At 46.8% G+C, this 20,594-nt stretch overlaps 1 protein-coding gene across 1 annotated transcript in view; it reads right to left on the bottom strand.

Annotated features, from left to right (window-relative positions):
- Positions 1–7,740: 7,740 nt before the first annotated feature.
- NOD1 (nucleotide binding oligomerization domain containing 1) overlaps positions 7,741–20,594 on the bottom strand; it is a 30,593-nt gene continuing 17,739 nt past the window's right edge. Inside the window, exons 6-13 of the mRNA XM_074195577.1 lie at positions 19,847–19,930; positions 18,018–18,101; positions 17,009–17,092; positions 15,663–15,746; positions 15,023–15,106; positions 14,507–14,590; positions 11,617–11,700; positions 7,741–8,998 (exon numbers count right to left, since the gene is read on the bottom strand). Of these exons, the coding sequence (XP_074051678.1) occupies positions 8,929–8,998; positions 11,617–11,700; positions 14,507–14,590; positions 15,023–15,106; positions 15,663–15,746; positions 17,009–17,092; positions 18,018–18,101; positions 19,847–19,930 (658 nt within the window). The 3' untranslated portion in view covers positions 7,741–8,928. The remainder of the gene's footprint in view (positions 8,999–11,616; positions 11,701–14,506; positions 14,591–15,022; positions 15,107–15,662; positions 15,747–17,008; positions 17,093–18,017; positions 18,102–19,846; positions 19,931–20,594) is intronic.

Below are 20,594 nucleotides of genomic sequence, written 5' to 3' on the forward strand. Positions count from 1 at the left end.
GTCTTGCTTCCCTCCCCCCTCCCCCCACAGAGGGTAGTCTGTTAGTCTTTACATTGTTTTTATGGTATACATTGATCTCAGTTGAGTGTGATGAGAGAAATCATATCCTTAAGGAAGAAACATAAAGTATAAGAGACAGCAAAATTACATAAGATAATATTTTTTTCTAAATTGAAGGTAATAGTCTTTGGTCTTTGTTTAAACTCCACAATTCTTGGGCAGCTAGGTGGTGCAGTGGTTAGAGCACTTGCCCTGGAGTCAGGAGAAACTGAGTTCAAATCCAGCCTCAGACACTTAATAATGACCTAGCTGTGTGGCCTTGGGCAAGCCACTTAACCCCATTGCCTTGCAAAAAAAAAAAACCTAAAAAAAATCAACTCCACAATTCTTTCTCTGGACACAGATGGGATTCTCCATTGCAGTTACCCCCAAATTGCCCCTAATTGTTGCACTGATGGAATGAGCAAGTCCATCAAGGTTGATCATCACCCCCCATGTTGCTCTTGAGGTGTACAGTGTTTCTGGTTCTGCTCATCTCGCTCAGCATCAGCAGCTTCCATCTTTTGAACACTGAAATGCAATGCAATTTTGGAAGGCTCCCAGATATTAGGAGAGATGACATTTCCTCCTCCCTCATTTATTCCTAATTATCATTATGATACTACTAGCAGTAAAAAAAGCTCTTTGGGTCATAAAACCACTTAATATCTCAGTCTATACGGATAACCCATGGGGACTGCATAGAGACACAAAGTTCTACCTTCTTGGAGGTAAGAGTGCAGTGGACAGTACACAGTCAGGGTCCTGAGAGACAAGCCCAAAATATTCCCAACTTGGTGGATCAGGAAAGGCTTCATCTACAGCTGTCCTGATTCCTATCTGACCACCGGACTCAGATGGTTCTGGAGGGGAAAGTGTGGCTGGGGACTTAAGAGCCCCTCTTCCTCAAGTCCATGGCGTGTTTGTCATGGTCCCTGATGTCATGGTCTTCAAGAATGAAGGACACGGGGCGGCTAGGTGGCGTAGTGGATAAAGCACCGGCCTTGGAGTCAGGAGTACCTGGGTTCAAATCCAGTCTCAGACACTTAATAATTACCTAGCCGTGTGGCCTTGGGCAAGCCACTTAACCCCATTTGCCTTGTAAAAACCTAAAAAAATAAAAAAAAAATAAAAAGAATGAAGGACAGAAAACATTAAGAAACTAGAATTAGAGCTGAGTTTTAAGGGATGGTTAGGATCATAGGCTGAAAGTTGGAAGGGACCAAGAGCAATAGGTAAGAGTTGGAGAAAGGCCTTGGAAATACAGGGAATGGCATTTCTACACTGTAGAAATGACAGATCCATTAGTGTATGACCCAGAGAGCAGAAAAGACAGGTTATGTTTGGAGAATGCAGAGTCCGTTTGAATGAAATCTAGAAAGTGCAAGGATGAAAACACTAGGAGAGCTGATTAACTTTGAGTGAATACTCAGACCAACAGTGCTCATGCTACTCTCCCTGGGAACCACCAGAGAACATGGGGATCAAACTCAGAAGTCAATTGCAGATGGGGAACCCCTAGCTTCTTCCCTCAGTCCTCCCTTTTGAGAAGCATGTCTTGGCCTCTGATAGCAGCAGTCCAAATGTGGTGAGGGTCTTTTCTGCTCAGAAAAGCAATGATGCTCCCTCCCTCCAAATGTTTTATTCCCCAAAAGGCTGAATGCCACATCCACTTGGCAGTTGGGGATGTCACTCAATTGTTACAACAGACTACATGACTTGGGGTTGCATGTCTCTGGACTCCTCAGCCTTGCTTGTTTTATAATCTTGTTTTTCACAAAGTTAATTTTCCACTGGGCTGCCTGCTGCCTTAGGGGTGCTTCCTTATCTGGATTCTAAGTAAACAAGTGGAACTTGGTGGGGGTCTTGGTAGGGCCTGGCTGAATCCCAATACTGAGAGATGAAAGAGGCTAAGTAGAGGTGGCACCAGGAGTGGCCTGGCAATATAGTATTTGGTCTTGATTTGGAGGCCAAAAGGAAGCTAGTGGTGATTTTTAAGTAAAGAATACATGATCAGAACTTTGATATGAACAATGAGCTTGATAGTTGTGTAAAGGGAAGATGGGAGAAGGGAAGGAAGGCTGAATAGGTAGGATTTGATAAACTGAGTCCAGGAGAGGGTGATTTTGAAGATCATATCCCAAGGTTCCAAACCCAGGAGATGGAGGATATGAATAGGAGTGGCCACTGACTCAAAACAGTGAAGTGTGAAGGAAGAGTTTTGGGATGCAGGGGAAAGATGAACTCACTTTGGGACATGGTGTATTTCAGGCGTGACTGGGATATCCGGATGGAGATATTCTCCAGCAGGAGGAGAGACAGGTCTATTAGGGGCAGGAAAAGACTTTAGGTCTGCAGACAAGAGAAATAAATTGCATAGAAGTGAAGCTGAAAGGGCTTGACCTGGACCAGGGAGGAGTGTTGTGGGGGGAGAGAGGTAGAGACAGAGAGACAGGCAGAGAAAGAACAATGGGTCTCTGAATCCAAGGCAAGAAAAAAGATGGCAGAGGCATGGTCAGCCTAGGTCCTTCCGAAGTCTGGGAGTCCCAGACTCCTTCCATTTCATCCCACGAGTGAAAGTCGACCCAGAGCGTATTGTATTTAACACAATTTGCCACTGATTAAAAAGTGCTGACTTGTAGCTCTTGAATTCATGTAATACAGGCTTATTGGATCTTAGCAGCAGAGGTGGAAGGGACCTCAGAGTCCAACCCTTTTATTTTACAGAGGAGAAACTGAGTCACAGAGAAATGAGTTGTGAACCCCATCTCGGATTCCCAGTCTACCTCACTGCCTCTTTTTGGGTGACCTCACAGAAGCCCCATCACCTGCCCATCTAGGCCATGATCCTCCCATGCTTCAAGGGTGTGGACTGCCTTTCCACAATGGACACCTTCTGCCATCTTGTGGCCAGTTTCAGTGGCTCCATTTACTGCTCTTGATGCCAACAGTTCTGCCGAGGAAGCATTTTAGAAATGGAATCTGTCTAGGATAGGTCCTCGATTGCTGGGCCATCCTAAATGGGCAACCATGATGTAATCTGGATAAAGAAGCCAGCATACTGGGTTCCTCTTCCCCCAACCCTGGTAAATGGACATGGACAAAAGCCATTTACCCAGGTTGGGTGGGCATGGATGGGCTGCAATCTGCATTGTAGAAGGGAATATCTACACTGTAGAAATGACAGCTCCATTAGCATATGACTAAAAATATTCAGCCATAGCATGGCCCAGAGAGCAGAAATTCCACCAGAATGAAGGAAAATTTTTAGGGGATATATTAAAGAAGACTAGATTTGGAGACAGGAAACATGAATTGTGATACTAGCCTTGTCCCTCAGCTTTCTCATTTGTTAGGGGAGGACCTTGTTTTAAATTCTATATTTCCTTCCATATCTAAGATTCTTTGACTAATATTATCTCAGAATAGTCCTTGTTTGGATAACCTGTGTTCTAGAACCAATATTCTAGGTTTAAACAGATCGTGTTCAGTTTGGAGGCTTCTCAATAACCCCCAACTATTATGCTCCTACTAGCTCTCTCCAGCTTCTGCTCCAGGCTTTTCCCTGAAAACATCAGTATTCGGTTTGTCTCTAGGTTTCCACAACAAAATGAAAGACTTCGATTCCCTTGCAAGCACCCATGCTAGGGTAACAATACAGGACAGATTTTACTTAATAGAAAAAAAAAAACCAAAGCAGTACTTTGCCCATGAGCTCATAAACAGTTACAAAACTCTGCCACGAAGAAACCTCTAGAATTCCCCAGACTGCTGGGTTTGAAGCAAGGTTTACACTTCCAAATTGTGGTCCCTGAGTCTTGTGGCAAGCCACTTGGGCCTGGAACTTTTTAGCTGCTGGAGGGCAAGCTTACCTCCAGGAATCTGAGATCTTTTGTGTCTCCTCAACCCTGGTGTTCTCTCCATCTGCCCTTCCTTTTAAAGGATAAATCGAAGGGTGTAGTCCGTGTTGTGAAGAAATGAATCATCTTCAACTGTGATATTACTCCTGGGACCAGGTAAGGAATTCATTCCTTATCAGGGAGTTGGCCTTGGCAAATAATTTCATGTCTGGTTTTTCTTTTTAAAAACAAAATTTTATTTGTAGGTTTTGTTTTTCTTTCACCCAGCTTTCTCCTTGTGTCCCTTCTCACCTTTCCAATTTCTTCAAGTTTTTTTTAAGTTAAACCCTCCCAGTTCTTTTTTTTTAAAGCAAGGCAATGGGGTTAAGTGACTTGCCCAAGGCCACACAGCTAGGTAATTATTAAGTGTCTGAGGCTGGATTTGAACTCAGGTACTCCTGACTCCAAGGCCAGCGCTCTATCCACTGCACCACCTAGCCACCCCCCTCCCAGTTCTTTCAACCAATTCTCATTTGTTGCTTACTCATTTTTCAGTTGTAACTGATTCTTTGTGATCCCATTTGAAGTTTTCTTGGCAAAGATACTGGAGTGGTTTGCCATTTCCTTTTGCAGCTTTTTACAGATGAGGAAACAGAGGCAACCAGGGTAAAGTGACTTGCCCAGGGTCACATTGCTAATTTCTGAGGCCAGAATTGAACTCGGGAAGATGAGTGCTCCTGATTCTCAGTGCTCTACCCACTGAAGCTCCTAGTTGCCTCTTTTCATATGGTATGATCTAAAATCTGCTCATGGTAGTTTCCCTCCCTAAAATGTCAATGCCTTCCCCAAAATGTCAATGCCTTCCCCAAAATACATACCATTATCTCCTTGGGAAGAATCTGATTTGGCCACTATTATAGGCTGTCCAGACCTTTTGGAATTCTACACACACACACACACACACACACATTCTTCAACTCCTTGAGGACAGGGCACATCTCTTTTTTTGCTTGTATCTTGTAGCTTAACAAAGCCTCTGGCTTGCACCGAGCACTGTTTGCTGCCTCCCTGCACTAGCCAGCACTGGTTGGGTGCTTAAAAGTTTTTCTGTCTTTTATTTAACTTGAACTTTTCCTCATTGACCCAGTCTTGTCCTCTTGGCCTCCTTAGAGCTATCAGGCACCCACAGCAGGTTAGGAGGCCGTGAAGAAAAGGACCTTTGGAACATCCGCTTTCTGGGCTTTCTTCCAAGGGGACAGGAGTCTGATTTCTTCTCTCAGGTGGTTGAACAGTGAGTTAAAGATGGCACTTCCACAGAACCTGTCACTACCAAGGTGGCGAGAGATCACTGAGCCTCTGCCCTGGTGAGATGCCGCTGCCTTGGTGGGACGCCGGCAGGGCCAAACTCCGGGTATCCTCTCAGCTGTCCTTGATTGTGTGGCAAAGAGATATGTATTGCTGTGGTCAGTGACTGGACTGAGCAGCCAGCAGATTGTCCTTTGGGGAGAAGAGGAGGGTCTGTCTAAGGGATTCCATCCCTCTAAAGCAGAGCTTTAGGCCCTTTAGGCTTAGGTCCTCTCCTCTTGACTCTTCCACAAAACCTTTGATTCCCAGTGTTGGATCACAAGCCTAGGAGACCCAGAATGGAAGGTCTCATCCCCAGTGCAGGTCGGCCCCTTGTCTGACTTGTCTTAAGCACTGAGAGGGGTTTTCCAGGCTATGTTGAGGCTTAGAAACCATTTCCCCCCTTTCTGGCCTCCTCTGCCCACATATTTTCCCCTCAGGTGAGAGTAAGCTGCTACGTGGGCAGAGCTGGGCCGAAGAGACCTGTAAGAGAGATGTGAGGGTCTGTCTGGCAATCTTACCACACTGGGCTAAGAGCCGAGTGGCTGGTCTGGATATATAACATATCAGAGAGGAGGGAAATGATGACTCAGGGCTGCCTCCTTTGTTATTCCCTATGGGACGTGAATTGGGAGACCCAAAGATGCCACAGGCAGTCGCCCAGAGTTTGCTCTAGATGGGAGGCAAAACATGGCCGAGTCCCATCATCTTCCTTTAATTTAGCCCTAGTAACCTCTTTCTGGATTGCTGGTTTAGTCTTTCTCCCACAACAGGCTACTCCCCCAGGCCCGTTCCCTCCTACCTAGACCTTTTCACTTTGAACCCTACCCCTTTCAGAAATCTCCCTATATCTGAAGCGTCTAAGCCTGTAATTTAAAGTCTTGTCTTGTTTCTTTTCAGACCTGACTGAGCAGAACCCTCCCCGCCAAACCCACCCCAACTCCAACACCATCCCTATAAAATAGTCAAAGCTATCATGATCCTCAGTAGAGGTCTCAGTCCTGAAGCATCCACCCAAGCACCCTGGGCTACCAAGGACACCCTTCTTCTGCCCAAGGCTCCTGTTAACATTTGAAGTTAGTTTTTCCCAGGCCTGCTCTGGAGGTATCCCTCCCACAACCATTGTGAGGAGGCTCCCTGGGCTGCTCCAGGACCCCCTTTCCATGTCTCTTTCCCCACCCCCCACCCTGGATATCTCTAATTAACCCATGTGGCCTTCTCATTGGGGCCTCTTTTAAATGCCTAAAAGTTCCTAATGTGTTCAGCATTGGGACTTCTTCAAAGTCCAACATTAGGCCTTGAAACCAACTCTGTGGAAGATGCATTGATGGGTGCCATAATGTTTGCATTAGTGATGGATGGGTTACTAGATTCCCAAAGAGTGACTGCTTTCAATATTTTTTAAATTAATCTAGGAATGTCAAAGGGAATACTGCTCCTTCTGTAGTTTTCTGAGGATTTATGATTTGTTCTTCACTGTGGTTATCAGCTTTGTTTTCAATCTCCAAGTTTCAGCCTGAGAAGGGAAGAAAAAAATGTCTCAGGGGGACCTGGTTTCCAGGAGGGAAACAACCTGTCTCTTCTTTGCCAAAGAGCAAACTTGGCAGTGGATGCCATGAAATGGTGCTTCTCCTGTTTGCCTAAACAATGGCATGTTGATTCAGTGATCTGATGACTTGGAGGAGTCCATGATCTCTTCGTCAGGGCTATTTCTTTTACCAGTGGAAATCCAGACTCCTTGTCTCCTCATACTGTGTGAATCTTGTTCATGTACTCCTCGAAATTCTCCAAAAAGCAGGGGTTCTTAACTTGGGGACCATGAACTTGGTTTGAAGAAACACTCTGATAAGTGCTTTTCAAAATAATCGGCTTCCTTTGGGATTGCATGTATTTTCTTTATCCATGTTATATCATGTTTTTAAAATGGATAAAGAAAATACATGCAATCCCAGATTCTGAATTGGGTCCTGGAACTTTCCAAGACTTTTGCCAAGGGGCTGGATGGCATCAAAGAGGTGGAGCCCCTGAGTCAAGGGTTTCCCAGCTGCCAGGGTAGCTCCTGGGCTAACAATCCTGCATCTGCTTTCCTAATATGCAGCCCATCTACACATCACGAGTAATTCCTTTAGCACCATTTTGTTCTTGAGTTTAGGTCTTTCCCTCTTGCCCATTCATGGCCATACCCAATTCTAATTAGCAAGATAGCTTTAATTTGCTCCTTCCTTCCAGCCTGGGCTAATTTGCCCCTCCTTTGGCCCCTGGGAGCCCTCTGCCCTGGGAACTCACTGCATGGGTGCCCATCGGGACCCCTGGTTGGTTTTATCCCGACTGCAGCTGACAACTCCTGAATTCAAGAGATCCAAAACCTCAACTTCCCTGGGGTGGGCCCAGAAGTCACAGTTGCCTTCTCACAATCCCTGGGGTCCTGAGTCACTGTAGGATCAGTCTCCTCATCTGTGGAATGGGCAGAATAAGACTCCTCTGGAGTGGGGAGGAATGAGGAAGAACCACAGCAGGATAAAACACTTCCTATTTATTGAACACATTTTGCCTCCAAAACTGGAGATGTCACTACACAAAGCTGTCCCTTGGAGAGACAACATGAACACGGAGAACACTGGACCTCAGGGGTGAGGTGCTGGATATCTCTGGGCCTCTGGGTCCTCATCTCTACATTGAGGGGGCTAGACTAGATGAACTTGAGAGCTAGCCAGGTGGTGCCAGAGAGCACAGAGCAGAATACCTGAGTTTAAATTCACTGATTCTTCCCAGGTGTGTGACCTTGGGCAAGTCATTTCATCTCTGTTGGCCTGTCTCCTCATCTGTAAAATGGAGGTAAAGCAGCACCTCCCTCACCAGTTTGTGTGGAAAATAAAATGGGAAAATATTGGTAAAGTGTTAAATGTAGAGCTGGTTCCCACATGGGAAGTGCCATACCATATAAATATTTATTCCTTCCCCTCTAGGGTCCCTTCCAGCTCTAAATCTATGACCCCATGCCATTGCAGTGCTCAGGTCTTTGAGTCCAGCTGTGATTCATTTCAAAACAAAAATAATAATTTTTGAAAGCTTTTCTATAATTCATTCAGATTTTCAAAGCACTTTATATCTATTACCTCACCAAATCCTTAACTCATTTAACAGATGAGGAAATGGGTCCAGAGAGGTGAAGAGACCTGTCAAGGTTCATCCAGCTGGTATCTGAGGCAAGATTTGAATTTAGGTCTTCCCTGTGTCCCCTATACCTGTCAGCTTTCAGGGTTCAGGATGTGAATCAAACTGGGCCAGCTCTGCTTTTTCTTCCTTCTATTACATAGAAAAATAAATTCTCTCATTCATTCATCCTCAACGAAGTGCTTACAGCAGGCACAGCACTGTTAAGAGCTATGTACGAAAAATTATGGCTCTATACAAGAGCTGCCGGTGGCATATACACAAGTCCAAAGAATCCAAATGAATTCTTTTGCAGTAACAAAATACTAGTCAAGTCACTTATAGGAAAAGGTAAAATGTGTTGCTTTCCGCAGACTGTCTGCCTAGTGCTTGTATGGTAGAGGCCACCATCTCCCATCCTTGATGGTCACTCCACCCTGATAGTTGGCCCAAGTGGGTGATGCTGTATCTTTGGGTTCCTGTGGCAGCACAGTTCTTTCTGGGTACCAGTGGCACTGACACCATGAGGTAGTGCTGATGAGGGCACATCTCCTCAAAAATGGAACCGCTTCTCATCTTGAAAAATTTTGATCTCCTCGGGCTTGATTGGGTTCCCGTTTAAGCTGTTAGGGAAGCAGAAAGCGAAGCAAGTGTTCATAGGGACACATAGTGATTTGGGAGGGGAGGATTTCAGGTGATTCTGTTTTTCAAGATGGACACCCACTAAACGTCTCACACTTGATGACCCAAGGTGTGTGGTTTACTAACCATGACCCAGGGCCACCTGAGCTCTTTGAGGTTTGGTGTTCCCACAGCCCTTCTACAGCCTCGACAAGCCTAACCTGCTAATGCAACCAGAGGACCAGAAAGGTCATTTGGTCTAATCCATACCTGAGCAACAGGTTCCTTCTCTGTTGTTGGTTAGTCGTTTTAGTTGTGTCTGATTTTTCATGAACCCATTTGGGGTTTTCTTGGCAGAGACACTTGGAGCGGTTTGTCATTTCCCTCTCTGCTCATTTTACAGATGTGGAAACTGAGATAAATGGAGTTCTGTGACTTTCCCAGAGTCACACAAACTAGCAAGTCTGAAGCTGGATTTGAACTCAAGTCTTCTTGGCTCCAGAGCAGAGGTCCTATGCACTATGGTGTCACCTCTCAAGGCTCACTCAGCCTTCAACCCAAGACTTATTTCTGTCTGAGCAAGCTCAATCCATTTTTCCTACCTTTCTTAGAAAGTTCTTCCTACAAGTCCCAAACCATCCCTTGGAAGTCTATTCACTGATCTCCTCCTTCCCTGACACTGATGAGGACCAGCCTCTTCATTTTAACCTGAGGTCCACAGACCCCAAAGGGTCTTGTTTAGATTTCAAGGGTCCATGTATTTGGAGGGGGGTAGAGATGACATCTGTAATTTTATTCATCTCTAACTGAAATTTCGCATTCCCTTCAATTCCGAATGTGGGCAGTAATAAGGTCCATAAGCCTCAGCAGAATGGGTCAAGGTCCCATTCCATCAAATATTTCAAAACAGCAACCATATCCCTAAGTTGTCACATCTCCAGGTGAAAAATTCCTGGTTCCTTCTATTCTATGGCATTTACAGCTTTTCTCACCTCACTCAACCTCTCCAGTCATGCTAACCTGTTTGCTGTTCCTTATATGTGCTGTTACCCATCTATGGGTCTTTGCCCTGGCAGTGCCTCATTCCTGGAATGCTGTTTCTTAATCTCTGTGTGCTGAATACTTGGCTTCCTTTACAAGTGCAAGCATCAGCTCCTGCAGGTCTTTCCCCATCTCCCCACCCTCCCATCCAAGGCTCCCTTCCATTTACTCTCCATTTATCCTCTAGGTAATCTTTAGCATGTCTGGGTTTCCCCATCACAATATATTCTCCTTGAGAGCAAGGACTGGTTTTGTTGTTGATTTGCTTCACTGGTGTTAGCAGAGTGATGGCCTGGCCCAGATCTCCCTTAACCTGGCCACTCTTCTCTGAACTGTGGCTCTCAGAATTGAACCCCATCCCCCAATGTAGCCGAAATAGGGCAGGTCTCACAGGGACCCAGGCCTCAAGACCCAGCCTTCCTGGATGACCTGTCTGTCCAACAAAAGAGGGAGAAGAGGGAGTTATGATAAATTAAGGGAAAAGACTGTGATCCCCTGCCCCATTAACTTAAACCACCCACTGTTCAGACAGAAGAAGTGGACACTGCCTTGCATCTGCTAATACCACAAGGTCTTTGACCGGCCTTGCAGAGGTCACCCCTGTTTTCTGGAAGCTACAGCCAAGATTATCTGTGTATTCCCTGAACTGGAGTCTGCCCCCCACCCCCACCACTAACCAGCAGTCAACAATCTGGCCCTTTGGCCCACCCGGAGACAGCCGTCTCTGCATCCCCTCCAAACCAGGTCATGAGAATGTGAACTCTGACAGCCAAGTCCAGATCTGTAATACTGAGAGCCCTCTTCTACTCTGCTCAGTTCTCAGGGGTGTCCCTCCTGGGTCCTGGAGGGATGGGGGGGGGGGGTAGCTTCACACTGGTTGTTATTAACTGTTTGACCAAATATAGCAGGTAAATGATGTTATAAATGTCTACATAGCCTTTTGCCCAAAAAAAAAAAGGTTTTCCAGGTCTGCTCTGTAGAGATGAGGCAAGTGTGCTTTTAATTTATTCTGGACTAAAACTGGTCATTGTAAGACAGCTGGCTTGATTTTTCAGTTAGCTTTGTTTCCGTTACTATTTCCATTACTATTGCAATGAAATGGGGTTAAGTGAGTTGTCCAAGGTCACACAGGTAATGATTATTTGTCTGAGGCTGGATATGAACTCAGGTCTTCCTGATTTCAGGGCTGATGCTCTATCCACTGTGCCACCCAGCTGCCCTTGGTTTAACATTACTATTGTAGATATAGTGCCCTCTGTGGATATGAGAAGGGGATAAGTAGGGGTTTAGTCATCTAACCAGACCTTTTTCTGTAAAGGGGTAGGGAGAAAAAATAGGGAGAAGATCCACAGCTTATGAAAGGAGCAAACCATTGGGTGACTATTCATTAGCACAACCAAATTCTGCAAGTTGAGGCAGTACCACTCACTCAAAACTGGAAATCTATTTGGAATTCAGGGAATTGGAAAAAATAGAATGAATTCAGAGACTCATTATCATTTCAACTTGAGCCTTCTCAGCTATAAGAAATCACCAAAAAATGTCACCCCACAAGGCAGGGAAGGGCTTTGGGCCATACCAGATATCCAGGATGGTGGTGTTCTTCTGGAGAGCATCCGCTAGGCGTGAGACCCCCTTGGCTGTGATCTGGTTCTGAATGAGCCTGAAAAAAGAAGGCGCCTCATATTAAACATTCTCATCAGGTGCTGAGATAGGAGAGCAGAGGATGGGGCGGATGCTCTCTAAGCTGCACTTTTCCCAGAGCCCCCATGACTTCCAGTTTCAAAGTCCTGGCTCAGAGCTGCCAAGGGATGCTTATGCCCTTTGCTCTGGGGGGAAGGAAAATGGATTGGTTTCAAGAGTTAAGTGGGATTAAGCTGTAACCAACTGGGATTCTGGTTCACTTCCTGTTGGCTTTAGCTTTCCCACCGTGAAATGGGCCGCCTTGTATGGAGAGAGTTCCCTGTTGCTGGAGGTGTTCCAGCAGAGGTTTCATGACCACCCTCCAGGATGCCAGAAGGTGGGTTGGACTGGGGGACCTAAATGTCCAGAGAGCTGGAGCTAGACGGGATGATGAGGAAGGGAGCCCTAGTGAAGCTTAAGGGGTTTGCTCAGGGTCCCACAGGCACAAGATAGGATTTCAGCCTTGGTCTCCTCCCTCTGCATGCTCCAAACTCTGCAACTCTGGAGAGTTTTCTAAAATGAATACAGATGTGAACTGCAGATGAGCCAAAGCCACCTGTGGGTGACACTCAGCAGGCCACTTCACCCTTGAGGCCTCACTTCCCTCATCTGTAAAGACAGCCTCTAACTTTGGTCAACTCTGTGTGAAACTATCAAGTTACAGGGCTGCTGGCTGACCTCAGTTTCCCCATCTGAAAAACGAGGGCATTGACCTCCATAGCCAGCCTCTGAGGGTTCTCCAGGTTTCTTCTTTAGATTCCTGTCTGAGATCCTCCCTATGTTGATCTCTGCCATGATCTCGGTCTTTGTGGTCTGGCAAGATTTCCACCAGAGGTCAGTTCACTGGATGTAGAGACCCATCATGCAGGGCAAGGCATCTGGAAGCTGGGCGCTGGGGGCATTCCTGTTCACCAGGATCTGAACCTTTCCCAGAAGCCCCGTGACTTGACTTGCACAAGTGAGCACTCTGAGCCATTAAACATCCACAGTCTGGTAAGAATGATTTCAAGCTCGCCCCTCTCTGGGACTCTTAGGAACTCCCCCTTGCTTTGCTTTGTCCTCTAGGAAGGAGGGAAGGGGCTAAGCCCTACAAAGGTCGGGGACCTGGATGCACAGAACAGTGTGTTTCAGAAAGCCTCGCCCGGGGCGAGCTCACCCAGCTCCTGCGCGGGCCAAGGAAGAGGCAAACGGCCAGGCCCAGTCAGACAGGGAGAATATTTTGTTTGGCTTGAAGCACATTCCCGGCAGCCAGCTGTTCTGGCAACACCAAGCTGGGGGCTGAGGTGGGAGGCAGCAAGACGTAAGCCTTCCTCTTTCTGTAGCAACCATAGGTTTGGATTGGGACCATCTCATTGAGAGGTTCTTCAGGTCTCTTCATTTTTGGCTGGGCACTTTTCCATCCCAAAATGGTGGTGATCACCACTGGGGAGGCCAGGAAGGGAGGCCACTGCCAGGCCCAGGGCAACCAAGAGCATCCTGGGGCAGATTTGCAAGGCCACAAGCCCGATCCTTGAGAGTGGAGGCCTCCCACCAAAGCCAGCTGGACACTGACCACATGAGCTGGCTGGCCCCATTCCAGCCCCTTCCCCTGTGCTGCTGATCACGTGTGGGCTCCTCCTGCCACCCCAAAGATAATTGCTGCCCAAAAGGAGCAGGGGAGACAAGTCAGCGGGTGAACGAGCCAAGGCACACTGGGACCCGTGAACGGGCAACATTGAGGCTTTGGTGGGGAAGCAGGAGGGGCCCAGAGCCAAGCAGGGAGCAAATGGCAGGTCCAGGGTCTGAAGTCATGGCTCCTCGATGCCCCTCCATGGAAGACCACAGGAAGGCGGGTTCATGCACACACCCCCACACATACCACAACACATGCAGTTGCACACACACCTATATCACAGACACACCACATACACCACACATGCACACATACAACCATACACTCACGTATGCACACACACACACACACACGCACATGCCACATACACACCATATCCCCACCTTCCATACAGGTGCACCACAGCCATCTACCACATATACCACTCCCAACATATATACACACACACATCAAACATGCAGATGCACATACCAGATACCATATATATCAGACACACACATACAATACCCTCTCTCTCTCTCTCTCTCTCTCTCTCTCTCTCTATATATATATATATATATATATATATATATATATATATATATACACCACAATGTATGCCCATCACACGTAGTCATATACAACACAATACATATCACATGTACCACACCTGCACCCACACATGTACACATACCACCATCTACCATACATACACCACACATATATTACCAGCACATTCACATACACTGATATACCACACCTGCGCCCACACATACACATAATATTCCCATTCACCACACACATCCACACCACCATACACATCCACATAGTGCACACACACACATACACACACACACATATACACACACATACTTATATACCACACCACATGTACACATAATATCCCCATCCATCGCACATACATCCTGCCCCTGCCCCAACCCAAGGATGTAAAAATAGCAGAAAAGAGACATGTCAAGCCCAGCTGAAGCTGCCCAGTCCAGACTTAAAGTGTAACTGGGTAATCCTTAATAAAATCATTCAAGTCCTAGAGGATACAGACAAGGTGAGGCTTTCCAAGCCAGTAGATGGTTGCAGAGTTCCTCACGTTCAGCTAAGGAACCTGTTTCTCTAGGAGTGTGACATCCCCAGTCCAAGAGATCCCAGAGGTGGCAGCTCCTGAAGATGGACTTACCATAGATCACTCAGGCTCTGATTGACCTCCAGCATCTCAGCCAAGCTCTCGGCCACTTCATCATTGAGGTTGTTTTTGGTCAACCTAGAGAGAGAGAGAGAGAGAGAGGATGTGTGAGCTCACTGGGCCTGTGCAGCCAAGGCCCTGCTTCTAGTTTGTGTGTCTGTTGTAACTCAGATCCCCCCGGAGAATGAATGCAAGGCACTTGGGGCACTTGGCTTATGTCTTTGGGACAGCCTGCCCCTAGTTAGTGCTTAATATAAAAATAACAAGGACGCCAGTCGTTTACTGAGTCCCTTTACAGATATATCTCACTGGTCCAGATAACTCCACTGGGGAGCAGTGCCTACTGATATCCCTGCTTCACAGATGATGGGAGGATCACGTAACTCTTCAATGTTGAGGCAGAGTTCAAACTTAGGGCTTCCCGACTCCCAGCACCCCCTGAGCTTGTCAGGTATCAACCCCAAGCACATGCAGTGACCGGTACTCCAGTCAGACTCCCATCAAACTTACCAAACTATCTTCACCGAGTTGTTTTGCTGCAGTGCTTGGGCCAGGCTTTTGCCTCCTTCAGTGGAGATGTCATTGAAGGCCAGACTGGAAGGGAAAGCCACAAGGACGTTTCATTAGGGGCCACCATTCCTGGGCAGTGGTCAGGGAAGCTGCTGTCTAAGTATCTGCTTCCCAACCAGGTTGACTCTGGATCTTCTGGTCAGGGGCAGAAAGCTCCCACTGATCTCTCAGCTTAGGGGCCCGGTCCAGAGTCAGGCCAAAACCAGGGACAATGTCAGCAAATGCAGGGAGTGGTGCAGGGGCCAGCATGACAGTGAGGCCTAGAGCCTGGAAGCAGAACTGGGGGGGGGGGGGGCAAGGGGAAGGAGGATGACAAATGTAAATGGGGGAGAAGGCTGCTGGCTCAGTGTATGTGGGGGGGGGGGTCCTCCTCTCTCCCCACCTCCCAGCATTCAGGAATAAAGAAGGAGAGATTCTGTTTAAGGAGATGGGGAAGGTAGGGAGCCCCTGTCCCTCCTTCCCCTCCACCCCACTAGGTAAGGGAAGAGGAAAGAGCGATGGGCTTGGAGAGGCTGCTACACCTCTCCAGAATGTTATCCCAGGGGCAGGAGGAGGTCCAAAAAGGAGGTGCCTTGGTTACCTCAAGTTGGCTAAGCTGGGGTGATTCCTCAGTGCATCTGCAAAGGCTTTGGCCCCCTCATCGCCGATCTTATTACCCCACATCCTGGGAAGAAAAAGAATCCCAGCGCTTCATTATTTCCGAGCCAGCCTCCCTGGAACTACCTGTTCTCCCTTGGAGAAAGGCAGCCTAAGAATAAGATGGCCATAGGAGGTGGCATGGCCCGACAGAGAGAACACTAGGGTTAAGTCTGAGGATGAGCTTTTTTTGGGCAAGTCACCTCCTCATGCTGGAGACAAACTTGCTGGGATCCCAGAGTGAACACATGAAAAGCCAGGCCTTGCAGAGATCTCCCCAGGACCCCATGCTCTCTGACACCACATATGCATGTTCTTAATATGAAGAATACTTATGAATGGAAACTGGGGGGGGGGGGCCTAAACCCTTCTGAGTCCCTCCATCAGAGGTATCAGGGTCTTGTGCACTAGGTAGGAAGGAGATGAGGAGATTAGACTGTCCTACCCTCAGGGAGCTCACAGTCCACAGCAGGAAGGACAATGGACACAGATGAAGACCACATAAAGTAGAGAGCCAAGGAGCCAAAGGAGAGATCCAGATCCTGTGCCCTGGGGGATTGCGGGGAGAGAGAGGAACTCTAATCTGGGGGAAGAATCTGGAAGTCTCCCTGGAGGAGAAGAAACCTGAGCAAGGACCCAAAGATCCAGGTGAAGATTTCTTACAGGCAGTTACAGGGAGAGCTGGCTGGCATGGTGGATAGTGTGCTAGACTTGGAGTGGGAAGGACCTGTGTTCAAATCTAGCCTCAGGTACTTATTAGCAAGTCACTTAGTTTTCCTCAGCTCTAAAACAGAGATAAATAACAATAGCCCCCATCTCCAGGGTTGATGAGGGCCAAATAAGAAGGGCCAAATTCGAACCCCTAAAAGTATTATTTAAATGCTAGTGATTTGTATCATGCATCAGTCAGATGGAGAGAGGCAGGGGCTCTTAGAAAGGATGGAAGAGTTGAACTTGTTCCTCATCTCCCTTCCTAGGTGGCAGTAAACAGGGCAGACACAACAGAGGTGAGGGCGACAGGGTCACTGATGCCAACTCCACAAGGATGGCACCAGCTTAAAAAGGCCAGGACATTAATGGTCTCTACAAATATCAATTTATCAATTCACATGGATTAAGTGACTTTTCTAGGGCTGGCATTGTGCTAAGTGTCCAGGATACAAAGAAACAAAAGCTGATCCTTGCCCTCAAGGAGCGTCCACTCTAATCGGAGACCCCAGGACGGCCTCTATTTCAGAGAGCTGCTCACCACCACATACAAGGCCCAGGTCGAAGAAGGTTCCTACTCACCCAATGTCCATGATGGACTTGCTCTTCTTAAGGGCCAAGGCCAGATATTTCCCTCCTTCACTTGTTATGTTGTTTGCTCCCAGTCTGTGAAGAAAGTTATGATCTACCTGTCCCTGACAAAAGGAATGACCCAGAGAGGCCGTGGCCTCTAGCCCAGCCTTTCCTCTTCTAGTCAGGAGGGGAATCGTAATAGTAAGTGGCTAACTTACTTAGAATCAGAAAAAAGCTAGGACTCTGGGGCAGAGAGTCCAAAAGAAGACTCCCTCCTCACCCTGGCTGACATTTCTATGGTAGTGACCAGGTGCTGGACACTGTGGTAAGGGCTTTACAAATAACGGATCATTTGATCCTCACGAGAGCCCTGGGAGGTGGTTGCGATGATTCTCCTCATTTTATATATGAGGAAACAGAGGCAGACAGATTAGTGACTTCCCCAAGGTCACACAGCTAGTAAAGCTCTGAGGTTGAATTTGAACTCAAGACTTCCCAGTTCCAGGCCCGGCACTCTCCTGCACATATTCTATCATGGAACCTCAGAAATGACCTAGAAGGTCAGTGAGTCTAACTTGCATTTAGCCTTCCTTTGAAGAGGCCACTAGGGACTGGTCAAATGGAAAGAAACTATCAGTGTCAGAGGACCAGGGTTCGAATCCTGACTCTCCTACTTGCTACTTAGTAAGTGTGGTCTTAGAAAAGTCACCTTATCTCTTTGAGTTTTAGTTTCTTTATCTGTAAAATGAAGGAGGAAGAGAGAAGGCAGGAAAGGGTACCAGAGGAGATCAAGAGAAAAGTCCCAGAATCCAAGTCTTCTTGCCTCTGAGACCCCTGGTTAGCCTCCTTCATTCTGAATTTTAATGGCGCTACCTTCACAAAGCTAAGGGAAGGGAGCCCAGGCATCCCATGTCCCCACACCACCCAGACAGTCCTCCCCACCTCATCTCCTGTCCCCTTCTCTCCCCCTCCCCCCTTCCTCTCCCTTCTTCTCAGCCCAAGGTGGTTTTTAACTGACTTTAAATGTGTGAGACTCGTGCACTCCTCGAGGATCTTAGCAACATATTTGGCTCCAACGTTGGTAATCTGGTTATTGTATAACCTTGGAGAGAAATCACAGTTTCAGGCAAAACTTTAGGGAGTCTTGGCGTGGTCTGGGGGCTTTTACAAGTCAAAACTCTGTGATGAAAAAAAGCACTGGGTCTGAAGTCAGATGATGTGGGTTTACTAGACAAGATTTTTTTTTTTAGGTTTTTTGCAAGGCAATGAGGGTTAAGTGGCTTGCCCAAGGCCACACAGCTAGGTCATTATTAAGTATCTGAGACTGATTTGAACCCAGGCACTCGTGACTCCAAGGCCAGTGCTCTATTCACTGCACCATTTAGCTGCCCCAAGATGTGAGTTTAAATTCTGGCTCTGTCACTTACTATAAGTATTATAATAACAATAATGATGATAATGATAATACCCAGCATTTGACTATACTTTAAAACTTGCAAAACATTTTACAAATATTTCTTTCCCCTCAAAACAAGTCCAGAAGGTTGGTACTATTATTATCCTGTCTTACAGATGAGGAAACTGAGGCAGATGGGGTCACACACTGCCTGAGGTCAGATTTAAGCTCAGGTTTTCTGCTCTAGTGCTCTAACCACTGGGATCTCTAAGATGATCTTGGGGGCAACTTACTTGCCTTCTCAGCCTTCTTTTCCTCAATGGTAAAATGAGAGAGCTGGACTCCATGACTTCTAAGATCTCTTCCATCTTGAAAGTTAGGATCACTTGAAAATAGTACATTTTTATTGGTCTTTTTTGTTTTTATTTACTCAATATTCCAATCAATGCATCAAAAAAAATTTGTCAGTGAAAACAGTGCTCCCTTCATGGACTCTCACCTGCTTCCACACTCACTGTTCCACAAAGGAACAAGGGGGAGATGTCTTTCCACAGCACTTCTTGGGGCAAGCTTGTTAGGATCTTTTTTTTTTAAAGGCACAGTATGTATGGGTACCATAGCCTGGAGCAACAAGGCCAGGGAGGGGATTCCAAAGTCAGGAGAAAATTAAAATCAACTCACAAATATGTCAGTACTTTTGATTTTGTCCCTTTCTCCCCACTGATGCAGCTATAGCAACCTTTCTATAACCTCAGAAACCATCCAGTCCAATTGCTCTCATTTTGCAGATGAGGAAATTGAGGCCCAGGGACTTGGCCAAGATCATCTAGGGAATAAGTATTAAGATTTACTGACCTCAAAGTTATGTTTTTTATACTGCAGAATATCAAGGATGTTCTTCAAGAGTTGCTGTGACTACAAATGGACCTCCCCCCCCCCACCTCCTATCTCTATTTTTCTGGGTTACTTCTGGTCAACAAAGATATAGCCAGACCCAAAGTCTTTCCAGTTTGGAGGAATCTTTCCAAACCTGCTGGTACTTCCTTCCTCACCCCTACATCTCATCAAGGGTACCAGAGGAATGTGAATGGAGGCATCTCCAAGAGACTATCCACTGCCCCCTTCCAGATGCATATAACAAGTCATCATCCCACATGCCTATGCCAGGGCCATTTTGCTACTTGATGGCAGGTCAATGCAAAAGCTTCAGACATAAACTTGAAGCTTTGAATAAAATTGTGCAATTGTCAGGGACTGTTGGACCTTGAGGGGACCTTGGAGCTCTTCTAGCTGCCCCCCCCCCATTTAACAGACTGGGAAAACTAAGGTCTTGAAGAGGGGATTTGAGTTGTCCAGAATCACACAACAGAGTCAAAACTACAACCCAGGCTTCCCTCCTCCCAAGGTGATGTCTCTCTAGGGGTTGTCCCCATCCTACCCTAAATACTTACCCCAAGAAAGTCAAAATTTTATATTTTGTTAGCTCCTCATACAGCACCTTGACACCATAGTCAGTGATCTGATTCACACTGAGTCTGAAAGGAAAGGAGAAATACACCCAATAGATAAGCCAGTCTGGCCTAGGTCTGCTGCCCAGCAGGCCCTAGGAGGTGGGACCATGCTGGCTGTCACAGACCCTGAAATACCCAAAGGGAAAGGACTAAGCACTTGTTAGCTCTTTTTAGAATTATCTTATCTGATCCTCACTGCTACCCTCTCAAGTAGGTGCTGTTATTATCCACATTTATAGATGAGGCAGACACACTGGGGTGACAGAGATAGTGAGGCTCTGAGGCTAGATTTGAATTCAGGTCTTCTGGATTCTAGGACCAACACTTTCTCCACTGTGTGCACGGTGCCACCTTCTGGCCCTTCCTTTCAACCAAGTTTGACTCCAAGAAATGGATAGGCTGGACCCGAGTCAGAAAGTCCTGTGTTCAAATCTCACTCCCTGGACAAGAACTAGCTTTGTGCTCTTAGGCAAGTCCCTTAAGCTCCACTGACCTGAGGGTCCTCCTCTATAACAGGAAGTATTGACTCAAGGGTGGCTCTAAAGGATGACCTCACAGTAATACGGTCAGGAGCCAATAGAAGTCACATGGAAGCAGGGTCAGAGTTTCAGAGACAGGAGGCAATCTGCCTTTGTTCACACGGAGAATGAGTCGCAGGGTTCAGTGACCTGTGCGAGGTTACACAGCT

This window comes from Macrotis lagotis, chromosome 7 (assembly GCF_037893015.1).
Source record: "Macrotis lagotis isolate mMagLag1 chromosome 7, bilby.v1.9.chrom.fasta, whole genome shotgun sequence".
NCBI classification, from domain to species: Eukaryota; Metazoa; Chordata; class Mammalia; order Peramelemorphia; family Peramelidae; genus Macrotis; species Macrotis lagotis.